This window comes from Euleptes europaea, chromosome 5, assembly GCF_029931775.1.
Source record: "Euleptes europaea isolate rEulEur1 chromosome 5, rEulEur1.hap1, whole genome shotgun sequence".
NCBI lineage: Eukaryota > Metazoa > Chordata > Lepidosauria > Squamata > Sphaerodactylidae > Euleptes > Euleptes europaea.
The window spans coordinates 2011988-2037584 of NC_079316.1; the positions used below are offsets into that span (position 1 = coordinate 2011988).

A 25597-nucleotide genomic window follows, 5' to 3' on the forward strand; every position below is an offset into this window, starting at 1 on the left:
GCATTCCAACCTTTTATATGAGGGACTTTACATTTTTTATGCTAAGTTATAAATTATGCATTTTATGTTCAATCAGTAAAAGAAGTTTAGGCTTGACAGGAAAGTAAGCATTCATTTCAATTTCCCACAAAATTTCCATTTCCCCTCCCTCCACCGTTTCAAAATTTCCAGAAATTTTGCATCTCTATCCACGACTCCTACTGGTTGCCATCTAAAGCTATGAGAACCCAGAGCTGTGCAGGACACAGAGGAAACCAGCTGCCTCCAGGCACAACACTGCAGACAGAGAAGTCTGACAATGCAACAGGAAGAGGGCACCCAGGGAACCCCCCGCCACTTGCCCCAGACAGCTCAGGATGGATTGCCCTGCAACAGAATGAGCTCACTACGTCTGGCCGTGCAATGAAACGTTTGCCTCAGCTCACAGCATCAATGCTCACTGGCCATGACGCCACAGATACGTGAGACACATCCTAGAAATGGCCAAGTGCAGGAGAATGAAATGTTCCAACAGGACAGTGAAGATATGAAGAGCCCTGAGGGATCAGGAGTTATTGGATCCACCTCTCTAGTCATAGACAAAAAGGAGTGGTTTCACGAAAGGCCAAGACTCTTACAGCTCTGAGCTGGAAGGTAGACACCAAAGACCGTCAGTCATACAGAGAGACAGTCTGCTAGTTTACAAAATCTCTCAGCCCAAAATAGACGGTGACCCTCCAAAGCCAGGTCCTGACCTCGATGGCCCAGGCCAGCCCGATCTCGTCAGATCCAGAGTCGGCCCTGGTTAGGACTTGGATGGGAGACCACCGAGGAAGTCCAGGGTCTCTTCACAGAGGCAGGCAATGGCAAACCACTTCTGAATATCTCTTGCCTTGAAAACCCTACAGGGTCACAGTATGTTGGCTGGGATTTGATGACACTTCCCACCACCCGTTCTTACTAACAAATTTTCATTATTATACCTGGATGGCCCAGGCTAGCCTGATCCCGTCAGATCTCAGAAGCTAAGCAGGGTCGGACCTGGTTAGTAAGTGGATGGGAGACTGCCAAGGAAGCCCAGGGTTGCTACGCAGAGGCAAGCAATGGCAAGCCACCTCTGAACGTCCCCTTGCCTTGAAAACCCCATGAGGCGTGACCATAGGACGGCTGCAACTTGACAGCCCTTTTCCACCACTGCTTCCAAGGCCAGGGGCCTCAAAATCGTGCACTTTCCTTTACACACTCATACTTGAATAGTAGATACCAGCAGCAAAGAACTTGGGTTTTCAAGGGATTGTTTTCTAACGGCTGCCCTATTCCCGGAGACGCTAAGGGCCCAGCAGGTGCAAAGGGAGGAAAACAAGGTGGACTTTGAGTGGTCAACTGGCCCTCCTGGGTACCCGTGACTTCCAATCGACATCCAGCCCTGTGGCAGGCATAAGAACATAAGAACGGCTATGCTGGATCAGACTAAGGCCCATCAAGTCCAGCAGTCTGTTCACACAGTGGCCAACCAGGTGCCTCTAGGAAGTCCAAAAGCAAGACGGCTGCAGCAGCAGCATCCTGCCTGTGTTCTGCCGCACCTAATATAATAGGCATGCTCTTCTGGTTCTGGAGAAAATAGGGATGCATCATGACTAGGAACCATTTTTACTAGTAGCAGTGGATAGTCCTCTCCTCCATGAACACGTCCACCTCCCTCCTAAAGACTTCCAAGTTGGCAGCCATCACCACATCCTGGGGCAGGGAGTTCCACAATTTAACTGGGTGTCGTTCCTGATCCACCATCAGGTGGGAAGCCTGAGCCAAGGATCACAGCGGACAGGAGAGAGGAGAGTCTGTGAACAACGATGAATTTTAAGCCCCAACAGGGTCTCCAACCAAAAGAAACAACTAGATTCATGTCCAAGAGAACCTCAGAGACCACCAAGATTTCAGGCAGAGAGCTTTGGCTCTCGAAAGCGCGCCCCCCCCCAAATCTTGTTGGTCTCTGAGGTGCTCCTGGATTCAAATCTAGCTCTTCCACAGTGGACCAACACGGCTGACCCTCTGAAACGACCAAAAGGTAGAAAACTTTCCTAACCAGCCCTTGAGAGCGTCCTCCTGAAAACTTCCAAGCAGCCAAGAATGCATTTGGCCACCCTGCAAATACACAATTTGTTACAACAGTGACATTTATTGTATTTATGGTTTGAAAGGAACAGCTTGCGTACCACCTACCCTTGATAAGCAAAGGGAAACGTAGGATACGGACGTTTTAACGGATTAATAAAACCATCATAACAACTCCCGTGACGTACCTTATGCTGTTTTCTATATTTTTTTTATCCTGCATTCCCTCCAAGTAGCTTAGGGTGGCATATTCAGCGTTCCCCTCTCTACTACTTTATCCCCACAGATACCTGGTCAGATTTTAAGGGGAATGAGAGCCGCCGGCCCAAGGTTGCCCAGTGAATTTCGCGATCCACAGAAATTCGAACCCAAGTCTCCCCAGGCCTAGCCCTACACGGTAATCAATACATCAAGCTGGTCCCACCTATTTTAGTAATTTGGGGGTAGAAGCTCCATACTCAAGAGAGCGAAGGTTGGTTTTATCTGACCTGGTTTTTGAAAATGGGAAGGAAAGAAAACCCTGATAGAAGGGGGAAAAAACACCCTAAACAGCTTTTGAACAGCAAACTTGTTCTGTCAATTTTTTCTCTTCTGTTCATATATCAAAATCTTCTTTCCCCTTGTTACGGCTGTGGTTTTTCTCCACTCTGGTCCTCCCCTACCTCTTTTCCCTCTGCGACATTCTGTTATATGATGTGCTGATTTTAGGCCTGGATTTGGCTTTTTTTTTTTTAAGGATAAAAATAAAAAATCCATTTTCCCCACTTCCACTGCGAAACTATTTTCCGTAGGGCTTTCTCCACACCCTTGTATCCTTCTTCACCTTTTGCATTTAATTTTAAAGTCAATGTACTTCAAGAAAGCTGGATGCAAGGTGGGTGTTGTATTGAAATGTATTGTTATTTAGCATGTTATGAAGTTAAAAAAAACAGGAAGGGAAATTCAGAAAGGAAGCTTTGTGCATATTGAACTCGACTGTTTCTCAAGGGGGGGGGGCCTGCCTGTGCTCTCTGAATACTTTCCTTGGAACTGTATAAAGAAACAAATACAATGTGTTGTGAACTCTTTAAAAAAGAGAAGGAGAGCACAAAGGTAAGTGGGTATTTTCTAGCCTTTGTGGTAGCAGGAAAGAAAGCAGCTCCTTTGTTCACTTAGAGCATCACACAAGGATCTGGGAGACCTAGGTTTGATCACCACACTGCCATGGAGGTTTGCTGGGTGCCCCTGTGCTTACACAAAGCAGCCCACCATGGTCAACACTGTCTACTCAGACTGATAGCAGCTCTCCAAGGTCTCAAGTAGAGGTCTTAACATCATCCTCTTCTGAGAGCCAGCGTGGTGTAGTGGTTAAGAGTGGTGGTTTGGAGAGGTGGACTCTGATCTGGAGAACCAGGTTTGATTCCCCACTCCTCCACATGAGCGGCGGAGGCTAATCTGGTCAACTGGATTTGTTTCCCCTCTCCTACACATGAAGCCAGCTGGGTGACCTTGGGCTAGCCACAGTTCTCCCTGAACTCTCTCAGCCCCACCTACCTCACAAGGTTTCTGTTGTGGGGAGAGGTAAGGAAGGCAATTGTAAGCCGCTTTGATTCTTCCTTAAGTGGTAAAGTCGGCTTGTAAAAACCAACTCTTCTTCTTCTGCTGCTGCTTGGGCTTCTTAACTGGAGATGGTGGAAATTGAACCTGGGACCTTCTGAATGCAAGGCAGAAGCTCTCCCACTGAACCACAGCCCCTTCCCCAAGGGTGACCTTGAGCCAGCCACTCTCAGAGTAGCCCATCTCACAGGGTGGTTGTGTGAGGATAAAACAGAGGAGGGTAGAAAAATGCTGTAAGCCAACCTAGGAGAGGAAACGGGGTATAAACACCTAAGCAAACAAACTGCACTCAAGGGCAAAGACAAACACATAGTGCTTTCCTAAGCAGAGTTACCGTCTTCTACTTCTACCCAAATCAGTAGGCTTTGAAGTCTGTTTAGGGAGAAGGCACAAGTGGAGAGGGACCCTTTCCAAAATGAGCAGGATTTTGGCCTCAGACCTATAAACCCAGACTTAGGAGGGCTCATGCCAGGGATCCAGCTGTTTGCCTTCACAGCGCACATTCTGATTTCTCACTAAAATGTAATGCTTAAGATTATTCTTTCTCACTCTCCAGGCTCTTTTTAATGAATTCCAAAGATTTAAAAAACCTGCTATCCCCATGGCAAGGGGAGTTCAAAACCTAAAATGACGGCAATGATCATTGCTTTCCTTGTAAGCCTCTAAGGAGAGGAATACATAAATATCTTGCAGTTACCCTGCCTTTATCTAGCCTGAGCCCAAGACGAGTTATAAACAAAACTTGGAAAAGTTTACAAACCAGACACAAACGAACAGAAGGTGATCAATAGCATGGCCTGGCCCCTAAAACTATCTTCTTTCAAAAAAGTCCCAGGCAGATTTTCCAAGTCTTTCAGTGTCCAACGCGAATTCTACACCTTTTAACCCAAGCCGAGTTATGCAATGCACCTTCGCCCGGCCAAAGATTAGTTAAACTCTTCCCCCTCCCCTTCCCCTTTCCAAGCGATGCTGTCAAGAGCGGAGAGCCATCTAAACAAAGAGAGCCCCGGGGACAAATGCTTGCCATTTTTGGTCTCCTACCACCTGCCTGAGGTTGGCAATAAAGAGACGGCTTGTTTGAGGTCAGGATTATCAAAGAACACACAGGCCAGTTGCCCAGAGCGGAAGAAGCAGGAAGGAGGAAGGAGGGAGGAGAGGACAAATCGTAATCCAAAATGGGTGAGGGTGTTTTATTGAATTGCTCATCGCACACTGGGACACGGAGGGAAAGAGCATCACCCAGGAGGACTCGAACCGCCTCTGCGTAAACCCTGGGAGTAAAAAGTTCAGGATCTAGTAGTACACATACAACATTAAACATGTGTAAACAACCACATTTATAGAACAGAATTCATAGAATCATATAGTTGGAAGGGACCACCGGGGTCATCTAGTCCAACCCCCTGCACAATGCAGGAAATTCACAACTACCTCCGCCCACACCCCCAGTGACCCCTACACCATGCCCAGAAGATGGCCCCAAAAAATCCTCCAGGATCCCTGGCCAATCTGGCCTGCAGGAAAATTGCTTCCTGACTCAATGGATGTGAAATTGAGACCTGCCCCTTATGTACGTGCCTGTTAATGGAAGTAAAACTGGGCTGTAGTCAGGCATAATTTACAAACGTTTCATTTTATTAATCTACAAAATTTATATCCCCCCTTTCCGTCCTCACAAGGGCCACCAAAGCGGCTAACAATTTAAAACACACAAGATGAAATAATCTTTGGAAACCATTAAAATCGAGCAAAGCCAGAGCCGTCTTCAGGACATGTGCACGCTTACAACAGCCACGCACACTTGCCCTCTTTAGACTCAAGCGCCAAAGTGAAAATCAACATTAAGCACATGACAACCATAAAAAGACAGATTGCGGGATATAAAAGTAACCCCTCCAATAAAACCCACACCGAACTGCAATTTCTTGCCAAGCTTTGAGTACAGGAAAAATCTGGGCGACAATTCTATTCGGGCGACAGACAGACTTAAAGAAGGGGGGAAATCCCATTGTGAAAAGGAGAACAAAAAATGACTCAGAACCTAAGAAAACGCGCCCAGCAAACGGGAAAAGGAACAGAGCCGCCGAAGGTCTGCTTGACACGGCCTTTGGTTCACCGCTGAACTTATCGGCACTATCTTGCATTTTATTGCAACGGGGAAAGGGACAGCCATTACTCAGGCCTGACGGGTACGTGCGAGCATCCCCCGCAGAGCAAAAGGTGAGCCGATGTCCCAACTGCAGGTGAAACACGGCTGCGGGACGGGGAGGCGCTGGGCCGGAACGGCCTCACAGCTGACTCAGGGGAACGCGCAGAGAAGCTGTGCCACTACTCCTGAGCTTGCCACGGCCATCTCTCTCTCTTTTTTGTGCTGTGCCGGCTGTAGCAGAAGAGCTAGATTTGAGTACTGCGGCACCACAGAGACCAGCGAGATTTTCAGGGTCCGAGCTTTAAGCTTATATCCCTGAAAATCTTGTTGGTCTCCGACGTGCTACTGGATTCGAATCTTTCAAGGGGGAGGCGGGATGATGCTCCGGTCCCCACTGCAAACCGCAACACACCAGCCTTGGGAGGCAGAGGCCAAAGGCAGCTACTGAACTCAGAAGCCCCCCCTGGTAGCTGTTGTACATGCCCGGACAGCCAGCATGGTGTAGTGGTCAACAGCGGCGGACTCTGATCTGGAGAACAGGGTTTGACTCCCCACTCTTCCACACGAGCGGCGGAGACTAATCTGGTGAACTGGATTTGTTTCCCCACTCCTTCACATGAAGCCAGCTGGGTGACCTTAGGCTAGTCACAGCTCTCTTGGAGCTCTCTCAGCCCCACCTACCTCACAGGGTGTCGTTGTGGGGAGGGGAAAGGTGATTGTAAGCCAGTTTGAGTCTCCCTTAAGTGGTAGAGAAAGTAGGCATATAAAACCCAACTCCTCTTTCTCTTCTTCTAAAAAGAGTTCCTAATCATTTCAACTCTCCCTAGAAGCTAAAATGACTAAACTGAGGCTAATGCATTTTGGTCACATGAGAAGACTCACTGGAAAAGAGGAAGACCCAACAGAAGACGGATTGGCTCTATACAGGAAGCCACGGCCCTCAGTTTGCAAGACCTGAGGAAGGCTACTAAGGAGAGGACGTTTGGGAGGTCATTAATTCAGGGGGTCACTGTAAGTCAGAAGTGACTTAAAAGCACTTAACATGCACACAACCCCCTGAAAGCCTCTTGCCTCTTACACGGCAGGAGTTTGGATGCCTGTTAACTTGCTACCCAGGGAGAGATGCCACAGAAGCTGGCACTGCTTAGAAGAGACAGGCCACAGGCTGGGTAGCAGAGCAACAGGCCACAAGACCCCATGGGCGCAATGGCGGAAGAGGTTGCGCAAGGGGGCAGAGAATCTCCTCTCTCTGCCTTGTCGGCCATTCTAGTCCATCAAAAAGTCACCCCCGTGGAAAAAAATAAAATAAAAATCACAGCCTGTATAATCAGTCCCTTTTGCATTTCTCATCTCAGGGTGGAAGATCTAAAAAAAGAGTGGATCGGACGGACCTTGGTGCGTCAAACTGTGTGCTCCCTACATAGAATCATAGAGTTGGAAGGGACCACCAGGGTCATCTAGTCCAAACCCCTGCACAATGCAGGAAATTCACAACTACCTCCCCCCACACCCCCAGTGACCCCCTACCTCATGCCCAGAAGATGGCCAAGATGCCCTCCCTTTCATGATCTGCCTAAGATCATAGAATCAGCACTGCTGACAGATGGCCATCTAGCCTCTGCTTAAAAACCTCCAGGGAAGGAGAGCTCACCACCTCCCGAGGAAGCCTGTTCCTCTGAGGAACCGCTCTAACTGTTAGAAAAGATTTCCTGATGTCTAAACGGAAACTCTTTTGATTTAATTTCAACCCGTTGGTTCTGGTCCGACCTTCTGGGACAACAGAAAACAACTCGGCACCCTCCTCTATATGACAGCCCTTCAAGTACTCATCTTATCCCCTCTCAGTCTTCTCCTCTTCAGGCTCCCAAATGAACCTGTGACTTTTTCCTTAATGCCCAGCTCTCAAACATGGGAGGCCCATGTGCTGAACCATCCCGTCTATCTGCCCAACCATGCATTTCCCAATGGCTTAGTTGCCATTAAGGGGTCTGCAAACGTTACGTCTGCCCTGGGCCATGGAGTCACACAGAACTTCCCTTCATAGCTGGTTTACTGATAAAGCACTAGACCCAAAGTTCAGGGGCTGTTGGGAGGGGCCGTGGCTCAGAGGCAGAGCATCTGCTTGGAATGCAGAAGGTCCCAGGTTCAATCCCTGGCACCTCCAGTTAAAGGGACTAGGCAAGTAGGTTATGTGAATAGACCCCTGCCTGAGACCCTGGAGAGCCGCTGCCAATCTGAGTAGACAGTACTGACCTCTATGGACACTTGGTCTGATTCAGTGTACGACAACGTCATGTCTCTTTCTGCACCTGAGAGAGGGAGCTTTGACTCTCGAAAGCTCAGACCCCAACAACCTTGTTGGCTTCCAAGGTGCTACTGGACTCGAATTGAGCCGTTTGATCTTGACAATATTATTTTAAGGAAGCCAGTGGTTTAGCATCAGATTCAAGAAGTGCAATGCTCAGCTCATAAGAACATAAGAAAGGCCTGCTGGATCAGACCAAGGTCCACCAAGTCCAGCAGTCTGTCCACACAGTGGCCAACCAGGTGCCTCTAGGAAGCCCACAAACAAGACGACTGCAGCAGCACCATCATGCCTGTGCTCCACAGCACCTAATATAACAGGCACGCTCCTCTGATCCTGGAGAGAATAGGTGTGCATCATGACTAGTAGCCATGGATAGCCCTCTCCTCCGTGAACATGTCCACTCCCCTCTTAAAGCCTTCCAGATTGGCAGCCATCACCACATCCTGGGGCAGGGAGTTCCACCATTTAACTATGCATTGTGTAAAGAAATACTTCCTTTTTTGTGCTTTGACTCTCTCACCCTCCAGCTTCAGCAGATGACCCTGCGTTCTGGTATTATGAGAGGGGGAGAAAAGCTTCTCCCTGTCCACACTCTCCAGACCATGCATAATTATATAGACCTTTATTGTGTCTCCCCTCAACCGCCTTCTTTCCAAGCTAAACGTATCCTAAATTCAATCCAGAATGATTCTCCAGCATCACATGGAACTTTGCTAGAAGTTCCACAGGAAACCCTCTTGGACCGCATGTTGCTGAAGCAGTTTGGGGCAGCAAAGTATTAAAGAAAGGATCAAACTTGGGGTGGGGGGGAAGAAAACCTGAAAAACTTTGCCAGCTTTAACAACTCCCCTTGAAATCCTGCCCCTGTCCTGCCTGGGAAGGAACGGCTAAATCCAGGTGGCCACACCCTGTTCAGAACTACGAGACCCACCCTGACCTGTCAGTTGGACTGGGGATCACCCGCGTGGAGGTTGGCACTGTCTCCACAGGGCTGGTGGCTCCCCGAACCAGCGCCCGTGAGTCACAGCCACCCTTGATCGGGAAACGGACCAAGCCTGCCACGGCGCTTTTGTTTGAGGAGATTCCCATGAAGCATTTTGGTCCTTTTCTAAAGACAGCTCCGTAATCCCTTCTTGATAGGTGCCATCTGTCACTTACTAGCACTCAAAGGGCGAAGGGGGGGGAGGAACACACACATACAGAATACACAGGGAGTCATAACTCGTGCAGAAAACCTTTAGCAGCTGCAAAGCTACATCCAGAGGAGACTCAAAGCAACATCAGAAAGGGAGTTTTCACACATGCAGAATAATGCACTTTCATTCTACTTTCAATGCACTTTAATGATCGTTTGCAAGTGGATTTTGCCATTTCACACAGCAAAATCCAGCTGCAAAGTGCAATGAAAGTGGATTGAAAGTGCATTACTTGGCATGGTTGAAAGTGCCCTATATCTTTTCTAACAGTTAGAGCGCTTCCTCAGTGGAACAGGCTTCCTCGGGAGGTGGTGAGCTCTCCTTCCCTGGAGGTTTTTAAGAAGAGGCTAGATGGCCATCTGTCAGCAATGCTGATTCCATGACCTTAGGCAGATGATGAGAGGGAGGGCATCTTGGCCATCTTCTGGGCATGGGGTGGGGTCACTGGGGGTGTGGGGAGGAGGCAGTGGTGAATTTCCTGCATTGTGCAGGGGAGGTTGGGCTAGATGACCCTGGTGGTCCCTTCCAACTCTGATTCTATTCTCTCACAAAAGGAGGGCGAGAGGCATTTGCCTGCCGGCAGCAAACCCACCCAGGGAACTAATGCAAACAGGGGTGGCATGCTAAGTTGAAAAAGGGAGTCCAGCTAGGGGGAAAGGGTGGGTATTTAGACTGAAGACAGACAGGAGGACATAAACACAGGCAAGCCCTGGGGTCCTCCTCTCTGAGAAGGGTGCCGTCAGCAGAGCCACCGCCCAGTTCCACGTGTGGCACCATGTCAAGGGTGAAGTTGGAGAGCCCTGAAAATATTCAAGGAGTGCAAAAAGAGTATTTAAAGCTTCTCGTAGAGGTTCTGCATATCCCCAGACAGGGGTCAGTCCGTGCTGGCTTGCAGCGGCCACAGTCTGATCCAATCAACTGAACCACACACAGACCACGGGACAGATTCTCCTCTGGCGCTCCACACTGTGCCACAAAAAAAGGCCCCTGATCTTGGCCACGGTCAGCAAAAGGCAGTCAAGTGCACAAGTCCACTTCTGTACGTGTCTCGGAAAAACACAGACTGGCTGAAGACAGTTTTCACCCTGTCCCAAGAGAGTCCCCAGCATCAGCGCATGCACAGCTTCCAAGGGTGTAGTTGGTCCCAAAGGTGCCAAACTATTCATGGGGAGGCAGGTTAGCCAGAGACACTTTAACTAATCCCGAGTGGCTAACGGCATTCCTTTGCTTCTGAAATCAGAATCTGAGAAGCGCGCGAAGAGCAGAAGAGACAGGTCAGGCAGGTGGTTAGCAGAGCTGGAGAGTCCTGCACTTAGACTGTTTCAGAGGGTAGCCGTCTCGGGTCTGCGGCAGCAGAGCTGGATTCGAGTCCAGGAGCACCTTAGAAACCAACAAGATTGTCAGGGTATAAGCTATCGACAGCCAAAGCTCCCTTCGTCAGATAGAACCTCAAAAGCTTATACCCTGACAATCTTGCTGGCCTCCATAGAATCACAGAGTTGGAAGATGCCCTAGAGGCCATCTAGTCCAACCTCCTGCTTCATGCAGCATCTGCCTAGAGCAGTGATTCCCAAAGTGGGCAGTGGGATTACCTAGGGGGCCACTGAGAGGCAAGGGGGCAGCAGGGGGGGCGCTAGAGGCGGGCCCCTTCAACGGTGCTGTTCACTAATTTACAATATATCAAGCTATGGCAAATTTGGTGGAAACTATCAGAATTTCCCCCCAGACTTTGAAGAGCTGATACCATCGGATCAAGTTCATCAGTTTTGTTGAATAAATTTCAATTAAAAAGTTTTAACTGCTTTTGAATAGATGTGCAATTAATTGTTACTGTTTTGAAATTTTATTGTGATTATCTTCTTTAGTGCGTCATGCAAACCCCGATTTTGAATAATGCTTTTTATAGGATAGGGTAGGGGGCACTGGGGTTGAGTTTGTGGAACCAAGGGGGCGGTGGCCCGAAAAGTTTGGGAACCACTGGCCTAGAGCATCCCTGACAAGTGCGTGTCCAGCAGCCTCTGCTTATAGACTGCCTCGAAGGTGCTCCTGGACTCCAATCTAGCTGCACTGGGACTGGGGTTCAACTCATGCTCCAACGTGTATTCAAGGACCAGTGTCTCTTGTGCAGCTTCCATTCCCCTCTCCTCAAAACTGAAATGTCTGCGGGGACCGTACGGCTCGCTGAAAGAATCAGAAAATTAAGCTCCGGAGCAGTAAACAGGTTATGAAAACAAACGGCACCCTTTAGGTACACCAAACTGGGTCACTCCCGACGGCACACCTTTGCCGTCCATTTCGTGGGGAAGAGCTGCTGGTGACACGACACCAATTTCCTTGTCAACACCTTCACGGTGGTTACGCTCATCCCCCTGAATGAATGGCTAAGTCCTTTCCTTTGAAGGCTGAACTGCCCCCCCCCTCCACCCTTGGAAAAGAGCCAGAAAAACAAACAGGGAGGGAGGGGGGAGAAAGTTGCCTTTGTGTCCGCTGACTAGTGGTGCCTGAATTCTCCCCCGCCCTTTGAGTAGTAACCCAAAGATACAGGCACACCAGCAGACCGCCACCACGGACCTTTAAATCTGCCAAGAAGGCACTGGAGGAGACAGGCAGAAGACCAGGAAGCTTGGCGCTACAGCTGTGGTTCCCAACCTTTTTTTGACCAGGGACCACCAGGACTTTTTTGTTCGGTGCAGGGACCCCAAGGGTCAAAATAAAAATTCTGAGAATTTGAAAATAAACTTTAATCATAACTGTTAGTTAAACATTAAACTTAGAATTATATTTGAATATATATATTTTATAATAGAGAACTTTTAATTGAAAATATTAATTTATTATGGGTTTATAACTTTGTTTCGCTGACCTTAATTTAGTTCTCGCGGACCCCTGGTTGGGAACCAGTGCGCTACAGGAAAAGAAATGGCCAGGGGGAAAGAGGGGCGAGTAGCTGCAAGCAACATATCATGGTAGAGCCCATTCACACGTGCACGGACACCCCAGGGTGAATCTCTGCTTAACAAAAGCGGCTTGAATTGCAAAAAAGTAAGCAGAGCCCTGCCGGACTCCGCCAAGACAGACGAAAGATGCTTTGGAGGAGCCCACAAGTTGGGCATGACAGCCTGTCCCAGTTATTGTCCCCCGCCACACACACACACACACACACACACACACACACACACACACACACTTGCTGCAACGGGCATCCTGGGCACTGAGACAGCTCTGCTCTGAAGTTCTTTCTCACTACTTCTGTCACCACCCTGAGATCAGCCTCTCATCTCCGTACGTTCAGTCAGCCCCTTTGAACACTGGCAGACACATGAACACATGAAGCTGCCTTATACCAAATCAGACCCTTGGTCCATCAAAGTTAGTATTGTCTATTCAGACCGGCAGCGGCTCTCCAGGGTCTCAGGCCGAGAAGGGTCTTTCACATCACCTACTTGTCTAGTCCCTTTAACTGGAGATGCCGGGGACTGAACCTGGGACCTTCTGTCGGTTCGGGTTGCACAACGACACGGTGTACAAAGTAATCCTCCATGTTTGTCTCCATCCTGATGCGGCTGCCTGTGATTTCGACAGATGTTGGGAGCATTAAGAGGATAAAACACCCTCTTCTTACACACAAGCCTCTGTCCTGCCCTCCCCCTAGATGACTGGATCACCCCTCCCTCAAAGCATCGCCCCATTGAAGAAAAGGCCGGTGTGCCGTTTTTGCGGGTTACGTGGCCTACCTTGAAGGCAGCATGGCGCAGCCTGATCTCATCAGATCTTGGAGGCTAAGCAGGGTCAGCGCTTGGATGGGAGACCACCAAGGAAGGCTCTGCAGAGGAAGGCAATGGCCAGCCACCTCTGCTTAGTCACTTGCCTCGAAAGCACCTTACTGGGGTCACCATAAGTCAGCTGCGACTTCATGGCATATAGTACTACATACACAAAGATTCATCCCATGATGGGCTACCCAAAGCATTAGAACAGAACACTGGGCGTGTTTAGCCTGGAGAGGAGAAGACTGAGAGGGGATATGAAACCATGTTCAAGTACTTGAAGGGCTGTCATATAGAGGAGGGGGCCGAGTTGTTTTCTGTTGCCCCAGAAGGTCGGACCAGAACCAACAGGTTGAAATTAAATCAAAAGAGTTTCCGTCTAGACATTAGGGTTCCTCAGTGGAACAGGCTTCCTCGGGAGGTGGTGAGTTCTCCTTCCATGGAGGTTTTTAAGCACGGGTTAGATGGCCATCTGTCAGCAATGCTGATTCTGTGACCTTAGGCAGATGATGAGAGGGAGGGCATCTTGGCCTTTTTCTGGGCATGGAGTAGGGGTCACTGTGTGTGTGTGGTGGGGGAAGGTAATTGTGAATTTCCTGCATTGTGCAGGGGGTTGGACTAGATGGCCCTGGTGGTCCCTTCTTACTCTATGATTCTACAACATATCACTGGAAATCGACCCTATCGAAAGCCATCTTTGGGAAGTGGGACCCCAGACTCATTTGCTAGCCATAGAACAAAAGATGTCCAAAGTTCAACCACCTCCTTCTTTAAAAAAAAAGGCCCTTCTGGCTTCAGCTGAGGCGTAAAGAGGGCGGGCACCGTTGTGCCACTCCGTTCTGAGATGTGATGTCTCCTTTGCCACTCCCCAAAGAAGAAAGGCAATTCTTTAACCTACCCAACCCAAGTCTCCATGAGGTCAGAGAGTTCATGACTCGACACCCAAGGCCTTCTGTAAGCACATTTTCCCCTCTTTCGCTTGCCCAATGGCTGCGATCCTTCCCCAGCGCCATGCGCCAGGTGAGTCAGGGCAAAGAAGGAGCCATTCGTCTGCCCCAGGAGGAGGGAACCTCATTCCTCTTGCCTCATTTCCACTGCAATCACACCAGCTGTCCCTGAACTCCCCCATCTTCACGGAGACACAAAGATGGACTCAACAAAACAAATTGTTTGATACCCCAGTCTGCATTTTTGGGACTCAACGTGGAAGGGCCGTGGCTCAGTGGCAGAGCGTCCGCTTGGCATGCAGAAGGTCCTGGGTTCAATCCCTGGCACCTCCAGTTAAAAGGACCACGCAGTGTGTGATGTGAAAGAGCTTCCTCTGTCTCAAATGCTGGAGAACAGCTATCGGTTTGAATAGACAGCACTGACCTTGATGGACCAAGGGTCATAAGGTAGCTTCATGTGTGTGTTCATGGGAGGGGCTGTGGCTCAGTGGTAGAGCATCTGCTTGGTATGCCGAAGGTCCCAGGTTCAATCCCCAGTATCTCCAGTTAAAGGGACCAGGCAAGTAAGGTGATGTGAAAGACCCCAGCCTGAAACCCTGGAGAGCCGCTGCGGGTCTGAGCAGACAATACTGGCTTTGATGGACCAAGGGTCTGATTCAGTATGAGGCAGCTTCATGTGTTCATGCTTTGCGCATAATGCACCAGCACTGCTCTCTCAAGTCCAGCCAATAACCCTGGGATTTGGACTCCAAGACTAGCAGCGGGGCAGAGGGAGAGGGTGTGCTGTTGCTCCAAAGCACCCAAGGAAAACCCAGCCTCGACCGAAGGATATGTTCCACTCCGAGAGCTCTCCGGGAGCGCCGCTCACCGCAGGCTCTTCATGACGGCTTGCACAACAATTACCTCCCAAGCTCCTGGGTGGAGCAGGCTGCATACCCCAGGCCAGAGACGTTGTCTGGGGAAGAGGGGAATTAGTCACCAGGTGGAGGAGGAGGAGGAGGAGGAGGAGGAGGGAGGCAGCAATTCCCAGAAAGGGACTGCTGCAGGCGTAGAAGAGACGGGGCCCTTGAGTTCGCACCTCTTCCCTTCTGCTTCCAAAACTCACCCTACTTTGCCCCACCAGTTCGGGTCTCTATGTCTGCAGAAGGGGGGCATCCTCTCTCTTTTTTTTAATCAGGCTTTCACCACCTGCCAACTCCATTTCTTCAGAAATCCAGACCTGTCTTAGCCACACCTCACCTGGCTTTGCACTGGCCCCACCACAAACTGACTAATGTCAAGCTTGGCCATCTTCTGGGCATGTAGTAGGGGTCACTGGGGGTGTGGGAGGAGGTAGTTGTGAATTTCCTGCATTGTGCAGGGGGTTGGACTAGATGACCCTGGTGGTCCCTTCCAACTCTATGATTCTATGCTCCCTGGGTGAAAACTGCTTCCCCCCCCAGTCTGTACAGCCCCTAGCACATTTGGGAGGGGGGGGCAAATGGAGTAAGCAGCTGTAGGGAAAGCATGGGAAGGAATGCCTCCACTCCAAGTCGAAGAAGTCATAAGGCGGGGTGGATCAGGAAGGTGTCTGGAAAACACGGCCTTGAATTGAGTTTTGGCGTTCTTGGGAAAAGGTCAAGTCAGAAATCCTGAAACCTTTAAAAATTGCAGGCCAGGGCTGCTTTCCGGCCCCCTTTGAGGATTCTGGAGTCAAGCAGCAGGATTTTCATGTTCCCCTGCATCGCAAACCAAGCCCCAAACAGCATGGCTCAAAGAGCGCTGAAGAAGCACCCCTCTTCCCCCCACCCCCCACCGTATAATTATCTTAAGTCCACGCGGCTGCTCACACTTTTTGATTATGGATATATCGAAAGGAATGAGCGCATCTTGCTTTTTTCAAAAAATGGCTTTCCCCCTCCTTGCACTGGAAACAAAACCAGTTCCAAGACCAAAGCAACTGATCCCATCAGCACTTTAACCCCCCCTCCCAAAACAGAGCTGAAGCCCTCCTTTTAACACAAAGAAATGCAGCTATCATGTCCTAACGTTGGGGGAATTTCAGCTACGTGAGTGAAGTCCACCGAATGACTGTCAAGGACAGACAAAAGAGCCCAGCCGGAGATGTCAAGGGGGTTGGGGAGGGATTGCCTTCCATCCCAAAGAGGCAATGAAAGCCGATCGGATAGCAATGGGGCGTGAAGAATGGAAAGCCAGAAGCGTTGCTTCATGCACACCACACGATGCGCAGCCAGGTTTGCACAAAGCGAGTCTGCCCAAGCAGGACTGTGCCCCCAAACCAAACGCTAGGACCGAGCCAGGCCGCCATCCAACATTTTGCTTTTTTGGGGGGGGGGGGGGAGGAATACTTTTCTAGTCTAATCCAGTATGCCGCAGAGAACTTGCATGTAAATATTCCAGCCTGGGGATCGGGGCCAGCAAGCATGTTCGCCCCAACAAGACAACACTGCTAATGCTTCTCTTTCAAAGAACAACTGGAAGCTTAACACAAAAGTCAACCTGGAAACTAAAGTTTCTCTGCCTGGCCTCTTTGGCACTGGAATGCCAGACCGCTGCCCTGATCCAGCAGGCTCCAATCTGACCTCCTCCTCTCAAACCCAAGGGACCCTGAAACGGCTTCGGGAATCGCCGCACCGTGAAAAACTTTGCTAAGCGAGAACGCTCCGTCCCATCGCCCCTTCTTCTACCTGCCCCCTGCGGAGCGGCTCCCAAACCTCCCCTCGCACTCGGCTCCCACAGGGACCCGCCCTGCACATTTGCGAGCCCCATTTGCGAGTGGTTCCAGCCGCAGAGCTCGGCCGCCTTCCCTCCCAGACGGTGTCAAGGCTCTCCCCGCTGGAATGTAAGCTAATCTTGTTGTTCACCTGGACCGGGAGGTCCCACTTCCTCAGCATGTGCCATCTCTCTCCCCCTCCCTCCCCAACAAACATCCTCAATTTTCGCCGCACCGACACTTCATGTCTACCCACTGTACAAGTCTACTCATTCGCACCCAAACAGACATAATTGCTCTGCAAACAAGAACCCAGGTGATGCTCCGTGCACACCTCAGATGCATTTATGTATATGGGTTGTTGACACAGAGGCATTTCTCTGTCTGCCTGGTGGTGGTGGTGGGGGAGATACACACAAGCAATTAACCACATGAAAGAAAACCACCTTTATTAACTTCGCTATCTGAGAATGTATCGGAAAAGATTTTTTGTTTGCATGCCTTTCCAGAGTAACCCGAGTCCTTTTCAGCACCGGCGAACTGTGATGGCAACAGAAAAAAAAGGATCCTTTGCAGGGTTTACAGTCAACACAAGACAACACATCAATTTCTCCCGACTGATAAATCGCTTTTTTGCATTTCTCTGCATCCACGAAACTTCGGACCTAAACCCTCCTGGTGTCTCCCTACCCCCTCCATCTCCAAAAAACAGTAAAAAGGAAATCCAAAAGACACCCCAAGCGTTGCCAAGTTTGACACCAGATCCTCTTCCGAGGATGTCCAAAGTCCTGGGTCTCAGGGAGAAACCAAATCCTGCAGCAAAGACCTCAGGGTGCCTTACCTCACTGTACTGGGACTGGGCATTATTCTCCAGGTACAACATGCTAGCAGTGAGGTTAAGCAGGGCCGCCGTCCTCTCCTCTGGCTCCAGGATGCGTCCTTCTTTCCCACCAGGGCCCCCCACCCCCAACGAGACCCTCGGGAAAATAAAGGGGGCGATTCTGCTCGGAAGCTCTCGGGACAGCGTGTGCCTGGCTACATAATTTAAGGTTCCCCTTATATACCGCTCATTGGGGAAAGAGGAGGTGGGGCGGGCCTCTACCTGTCAAAATGTTGCACACCTGGACTCCTCCACTCCGACGGAGGGAGGGCCTCTCCCAACTCATTAAGTGGTTAAGGAATCCTTATCACCACATCGCCAGAAAGGGAAAGAGCCAAGGAAGAAGCCGAGGAGAGCCGGAGGGAGGGAGGAGAGGATTGGGGCGGGGGGGGGGGGGAGGAACCTGCAGAACTTCGCTTCTGGGAAGGCAGAAGCCACACGAGAGAAGCCATTTCGGAAGGACCGCGCTTGGGGTCCACTTTTCCAATACTCTAGAAAAGTTCTGACAGTGTTTATGTGGCAAACTACCTCTGAACGTCTTTTGCCTTGAAAACCTGACGGGGTCACCCACCATAGCTTGGAAATAAGGCAGTTAAGGGGAGACATGGTAGAGGTCTATAAAATTATGCATGGTGTGGAGTTGACAGGGAGAAGCTTTTCTCCCCCTCTCGTAATGCCAGAACGCGGGGTCATCTGCTGAAGCTGGAGGGTGAGAGATTCAAAACAGACAGAAGGAAGTATTTCTTCACACAAGGCATAGTTAAGTAGTGGAACTCCCTGCCCCAGGATATGGTGATGGCTGCGAACTTGGAAGGCTTGAAGAGGGGAGTGGACGTGTTCATGGCGAAGAGGGCTGTTCGGGGCTACTAGTAAAAATGGATACTAGTCATGACGCATCCCTATTCTCTCTAGTCTCAGAGGAGCATTCCTATTATATTAGGTGCTGTGGTGCACGGACAGGATGCTGCTGCAGTCATCTTGCTTGTGGGCTTCTTGGAGGCACCTGGTTGGCCGCTGTGTGAACAGACTGCTGGACTTGATAGACCTTGATCTGATCCAGCAGGGCCTTTCTTATGTTCTTATACATCTGGCACAAATTCTGCCCTAGGAACTTGCTATGCCTTCCCACCTCTACTTTTGCAAGCCGTGCCAAAATTTAGTTGGCTTTACCCAAAAATTCCTGAATGCTACCTGGTAACCCAACAGACACCCCAAAATATACTTGGGCTACATGCGGTAGCTACTATACTAACTACCCTCCTTATTTGAGGAACAGGGGTCAGAAGAGAAGGTAGGTCTCTAAACGGCTATCAGGCAAGTCCCAGTGTGGTGTAGTGGCTTAGAGTGTCAGACTAGGATCTGGGAGACCCAGGTTCGAATCCCACTCGTGCCATGGAAGCTTGCTGGGTGACCTTGGGCCAATCACACTCTCTCGTGATCTATCTCTCAGCTTAGCCTACTTCACAGGGTTGTTGTGACAATAAAATGGAGAAGAGGAGAATAATGCAAGACACTTTGGGTCCCCATTGGAGAGACAGATGGGGTATAAATGAATTATTAAATAAATAAGACAGTTGAGTGGAACCTCCATGTTCAGAAGCAGTATACCATTTGCAAGAGGAACAGGATGCCAGATGAGATGGAGTACTTGGTCTGATCTAGCAAGGCTCCGCATAGAATCACAGAGTTGGAAGGGACCACCAGGGTCATCTAGTCCAACCCCCTGCACAATGCAGGAAATTTACAACTACCTCCCCCCCCCCACACACCCAGTGACCCCTACTCCATGCCCAGAAGATGGCAACAAAAACCCTCCAGGATCCCTGGCCAATCTGGCCTGGAGGAAAATTGCTCCAAAGTGGTGATCGGAATTACCCTGGGCATGTAAGAAAGGGCCAAGAGAGCCAAACACGTTATTTATTTATTAAAACACTTATATCTTGCTTTTCTTCATGGTTCAAGGTGGCTTACAAAGGCTGTATTCCCTGCATAACATAAAAGAGAGGTACCCAACAGCACACTTTGATGCATCATCCCCCAGACAACACTGATGTTCGGGGTTTCTGGAAGCAAAGAGGGTCTTATTTCTTCCTGGAATAATTAGGCAACATTCAGCATGTGTAAGCTGAGCATCAGCGGTTCTAACAAGGCAGCCATGAACATGAAGTCTAACAAAGAGATGTCCAATATGCAAACTTACAGTTCACACACGATTCTGCCCCAAAGAATTGGCAAGACTTTTTGGGTAAACAGGACAACTGCTGCCGACATCAACACTTTAATGTCAAGATTAATTCGCCCCCATTACATTTGGCCTGACAAAGAGTTTGGGTTAAATAGTGCCACTACTTCAAACTCCACTAAAAGAGCAGCCTCTGGGACCAGATTCCTATGAGGAAAGGTTGAAGGAGCTGGGTAAGTTTAGCCTGGAGAGGAGGAGAGGGGATAGGATAACTATCTTCAAGTACCTGAAGGGCTGTCATAGAGAGGAGGGTGCCGAGTTGTTTTTTGTGGTCCCAGAAGGTCGGACCAGAACCAACAGGTTGAAATTAAATCAAAAGAGTTTCTGTCTAGACATTAGGAAGAACTTCCTTAAGGTTAGAGCGGTTCCTCAGTGGAACAGGCTTCCTCGGGAGGTGGTGAGCTCTCCTTCCCTGGAGTTTTTTTAAGCACGGACTGGATGGCCATCTGTCAGCAATGCTGATTCTATGACCTTAGGCAGATCATGAAAGGGAGGGCATCTTGGCCATCTTCTGGGCATGGAGTAGGGTTCGCTGGGTGTGTGTGTGTGTGGGGGAAGGTAGTTGTGAATTTCCTGCATTTTGCAGGGGGTTGGACTAGATGACCCTGGTGGTCCCTTCCATCTCTATGATTCCTACTGGCATTAATATATAGCAAGCCATCATTAACACATTAACTAGCCACAACAATTAAACAAGAGCTGGTGTAATAATTATTAAAATAATTCAAAAGGGGCAGTGAATTCCCTAGCTTGTTTATTGATCTCCTGCCTTTCTGCCCAATGGAGACCCAAAGCCGCTTACATCACTCTCCTCCACTTTATCCTGACAACAACCCTGTGAGGTAGGTTTGGTGGAGTGTGTGGGAATGGCCCAAGGCCACCCAGCAAGCTTCCATAGCAGAGTGATGGATACAAACCTGGGTTTACCCAGATCCTAGTTTGACACTTTAACCACTTCACCATGCTGCCTCTCACACCTCGTCTCAGCAACGGGCCTTAAGCATACCACGCTCTTTTCAGCTCCATCAGCAACATGAGCACAGTATTCTGGCCTACCTTGCAGGGCTACAGTAAGGAACATGGCAATAGAACCTCCAGAGCACTCTGAATATGCTGAAGTACTATACATACTCCTGCTAGCATTTTTACTTCACTATCAAATTTCACTTTCGCAGGGATCTTGGACTTAAACGTTCTGCTGAGACACAGCTCAGCACCCTAAATTATTATTTTACATTATGGCCACGTTGACAATACACACACACACAAAAGTTAACTTCAGTTGAAAACCAGGGTGCGCGGGACCTCTCCACAGAAGTCAAGGAGAAGCGTATGACTTGCAGTCACGACCAAGCATTGCCAGCACAAAGAACTCCCCGCCAGTTTCTCAGGTCCCCTGGACCCCAGGAGATGCCTGCCTGGACCTTTCTCGATTTCTTTCAGCCCTTGGGAAAACCCCAGGCTAAAGAATGGAACAGTATGTAGTGAAATAGAAAAGAAACAAACAAGAAATACTACAATATATAACAATCTATATTATAATGTCTATTTCACTACATACTGTTCCATTCTTTAGCCTGGTGTTGTTGCTCTTGTTCATACCTTGTTTTTGACAACAGTATTCTTTATTTTTGACTTGGGAAAGCCCTGCAAATATATAAGACAAGGCTGAACACACATGAACACAGGAAGCCGCCTTATACTGAATCAGACCCTGGGTCCATCCAAGTCAGTATCGTCCATTCAGACTGGCAGCGGCTCTCCAAGGTCTCAGGCAGAGGTCTTTCACATCACCTACTGCCTGGTCCATTTTAACTGGAGATGCCGGGGATTGAACCTGGGACCTCCTGCATGCCAAGCAGATGCTCTGTCACTGAGCCACACCCCCTCCCCAAAACCCTGAATTGAGACCTTGCACACATGAAACTGCTTGATACTGAAGCCAACCCTTGGTCCATCAGAGTCAGTATTGTCTACTCAGACTGGCAGTGGCTCTCCAGGGTCTCAGGCAGGGGTCTTTCACATTACTTTCTTGCCTAGTCCTTTTTAATTGGAGGTGTCGGGGATTGAACCTAGGATCTTCTGCATGCCAAGCAGATGCTTTACCATTGAGCCAAGGCCCTTCCCAAAATGTTGAATGTGCTGCCAGGGGATGTAGTGACGGCCACAGGGATGAACACATGAAGCTGCCTTATACAGAATCAGACCCTTGGTCCATCAAAATCAGTATTGTCTACTCAGACTGGCAGCGGCTCTCCAGGGTCTCAGGCAGAGGTCTTTCCCATCACCTACTCACCTAGTCCCTTTAGCTGGAGATGCAGGGGATTGAACTTGACCTCCTGCATGCCAAGAAGATGCTCTACCACTGAGCCACAGCCCCTCAGAGGTAGACCCGTGCCCTGAAGAGTGGCAGGAGATTGCGGGGTGGAGGCACCCAGCAGCGTAAGCCTCCCCAGGGGCAGTTCTAGGAAGAAGTTCCCTAAAACAGTCTCTTTGTGTCTTCATTTTTTAAGAATTACGAAAGAGAGAGAGAGGAACCACTGATCGACAGTCCAAAATTGATCTGACATCAGCCACCGGAGATGCAGGGCCGGCAATTATTATTTTTTGGACCAAATTTCTCTTATCTTGTGTGCTTTGCAGATTACCGGCAGGAAGCGCACATCCCAGTTACTGGAACCTTTTAACGCTCAGCCAGACTTCCTCGGAGGCATTTTCTCGCACAAAGACCCACGGAGTTAACAACTCAACAGCCCCCTTCTTTATCTCCCAAAAGGGGGGAGGTGTCTCATGGCGCTCTTTTGCAGGGGCTTCGTTGTGTCTTTGGGTAGGCCAAGGAGCTCGAAGGGCCAGCTCTTAAAACCGTGGGGGGCTTGCCTGTGCTTCCGAAGCTAGGCTATTCAGGGGAGGGGGGGTGAAAAGGCAGAGGGTGTTCAAGGCCCAGGGTTTCCTAGGGCTCGCCCTGCCTTCCTGGTGTAGTGGTTAAGAGCGGTGGTCTGGAGCGATGGAGTCAGATCTGGAGAACCGGGTTTGATTCCCCACTCATCCACATGAGCGGCAGACTCTAATCTGGTGAACTGGATTTTTTTTCTCTGTTCCTCCACATGAAGCCAAGCTGGGTGACCTTGGGCTAGTCACAGCTCTCTTTGAGCTCTCTCAGCCCCACCTACCTCACAGGGCGAGTGTTTTGGGGAGGGGAAGAGAAGGTGATTGTAAGCTGGTTTGAGTCTCCCTTAAGTGGTAGAGAAAGTCAGCATATAAAAACCAACTCTTCTTCTTGAACAATGTGCAAACAAGTCATGCTCAACACTAGAACAGGAGGAATAAGCATGACGCTCAGGACTAGCAGAAAGCAACGCAGCTTCGCGCAATGCTAAATTAAACCTGTGGAATTCGTCGCCACAGGATATGACAATGGCCACAGCTGTTGAGGAATTAGGGCTAGACCAGACAATGAGGGCTAGACAAGGGAGGTAGTTGTGAATTTCCTGCATTGTGCAGGGGGTTGGACTTGATGACCCTGGTGGTCCTTTCCAACTCTATGATTCTAAGTCTGCGGAAGACGCACTCCCAACAGCTCTTACCGCACAAAGCAACTGCAGTCTTCATGCACCAAGGAAGCAGGGTATGCGTCTACTCACCAGAGGCTGGGGATGGACAGAGGGCGACCGCTAGCTCCTCTGCCTGAGAGGTTTCAGGGATGTGTGGCTGGCCTCTGTCGGCAACAGGATACTGGGCTAACTGGTTTGTTTGTTTTTTTGCTTGGATCAGCAAAACACCCTGAAAGTTACTTTGACTTCAACATGCACAGTATCCCCTTTTATATGTTACAACAAATACTCTGTGTAATGTGAACCTTCCTGGATCATGGCCCTCTAACCCGGCATCCAGGTTCCCAGGAAGCCACAAGCAGGGCAAGGAGGCAAATGTCCTCCCTCCCGGACCAGCCTCCCAGCAATGGGTATTTAGAGGTAGACTGCCTCCGGAGACAGAGGCTCCACTTAGCTGTTCATGTCAAAGGACCCATGACAGACCTATCCTTTGTGAGATTTGTGGCATCTCCATTTAAAGCCCCCTGAAGCCAAACTTCGTGGCAGCAAACTCAATTTATTAAAGTGACAAACTGCCTGATGTAGTTTCATTGGATGACCCCAAATTCTAGTATAAGGAGAAAGTTAAAAAATTGACTCTCTCCACCCCCATGAATAATTTTATGAGATGCTGTCATGTTTCTCCACCCTGACCTGGATGGGCCAGGCTAGCCCAATCTCATTCCGTCTCGGAAGCTAAGCAAGGTCAGCCCTGGTTAGTATTTGGATGGGAGACCTCCAAGGAAATCCACTGTTTCTCAAACACAGAGGCAGGTCATGACAAACCATGTCTGAACGCCTCTTGCCTTAAAAACTCAATGGGGGGTCACCATAAATTGGCTGTGACTCAACGGAACTTTCTACCACCGGCACTTCCTACCACCGCCACATTTCTCCTTTCCCACTGCTAACTTTTCCCCAGATTTGTAAGCATCCCAAATTTTAGCCTTTCCTAGTAAGAGGGGCTGCCGCCAAGTCTTGGAGCACAATCTTTTGCAAAAGAGGTCCTTTGGTTTACAGATACCGAAGTCCACATCTACAGCAGAGCAACTTTCTTGGATTACAAGCCATTTAAAGAGAATTAATAGGAGAAGCATCCTTATATTAAGCCAGGCCCTGCCTTGGTCCATCTACTTCGGTACTGTTTGCTGAGGAGGAGGAGGAAGAAGAGGAGTTGGTTTTTATATGCTGACTTTCTCAACCTTTTTAAAGGAGAATCAAACCGCCTTACAGTCTCCTTCCGTTCCTCTCCCCACGACAGACACCTTGTGAGGTAGGCGGGACTGCAAGAGAACTGTGACTAGCCCAAGGCCACCCAGCTGGCTTCATGCGTAGGAGTGGGGAAACCTACCTGGTTCTCCAGACTAGAGTCTGCTGCTCATGTGGAGGAGTGGGGAATCAAACCTGGTTCTCCAGATTTGAGTCCGCCGCTTGTGTGGAGGAATCATGTAATCACAGAGCTGGAAGGGACCACCAGGATCATCTAGTCCCACCCCCTGCACAATGCAGGAAATTCACAACTACCTCCCCTACACACACCCCGTGACCCCTACTCCATGCCCAGAAGATGATCAAGATGCCGTCCCCCTCATGATCTGCCTAAGGTCAGAGAATCAGCATTGTGGGGAATCAAACCTGGTTCTCCTGATTAAGAGTCCACTGCTCTTAGCCACTACACCACACTGGCCCCTAGGCCTTTCCTCAATCCTGCTACCCAAAATCTCATACCTGGAGCTGCCAAGAACCGAAATTGTGACCTTCTGTGTGCAAAGCACGAGCGCTACCAGCCAGCCATAGCCAGAAGACACGAAGTAGACTGAGTGCGTGGCACATCAACAGTCATGATGGAGGCAAGAATCGCTGTGAACTGGGAACATGCCATGTCTCTCCACAGCCATGGGGTTAATTTCTCTCTGCAAACAGCCCCCAGCCCCTCCCTCCAAAAATCAACTGTAACCAAATGCCTCTAATGAAGAGCTCAGATTCCCTGTCTCCTACTTTTCCAAACGAACACGTTTCCCTCCTGAATTAATCTAACCCAATTCTGTTTCCACACCCAATGTTTCAATTTCTTTCAGCCTGGAAAAAGCGTTTCCCACAACACCAACAGAAATCCAG

At 49.5% G+C, this 25597-nt stretch overlaps 1 protein-coding gene across 1 annotated transcript in view; it reads right to left on the minus strand.

Annotated features, from left to right (window-relative positions):
* Nucleotides 1-17744, minus strand: part of TP63 (tumor protein p63) — a 107120-nt gene extending 89376 nt beyond the window's left edge. Inside the window, exon 1 of the mRNA XM_056849727.1 lies at nt 17609-17744. Within this exon, the coding sequence (XP_056705705.1) occupies nt 17609-17650 (42 nt within the window). The 5' untranslated portion in view covers nt 17651-17744. The remainder of the gene's footprint in view (nt 1-17608) is intronic.
* Between the last annotated feature and the right edge of the window lie 7853 nt (nt 17745-25597).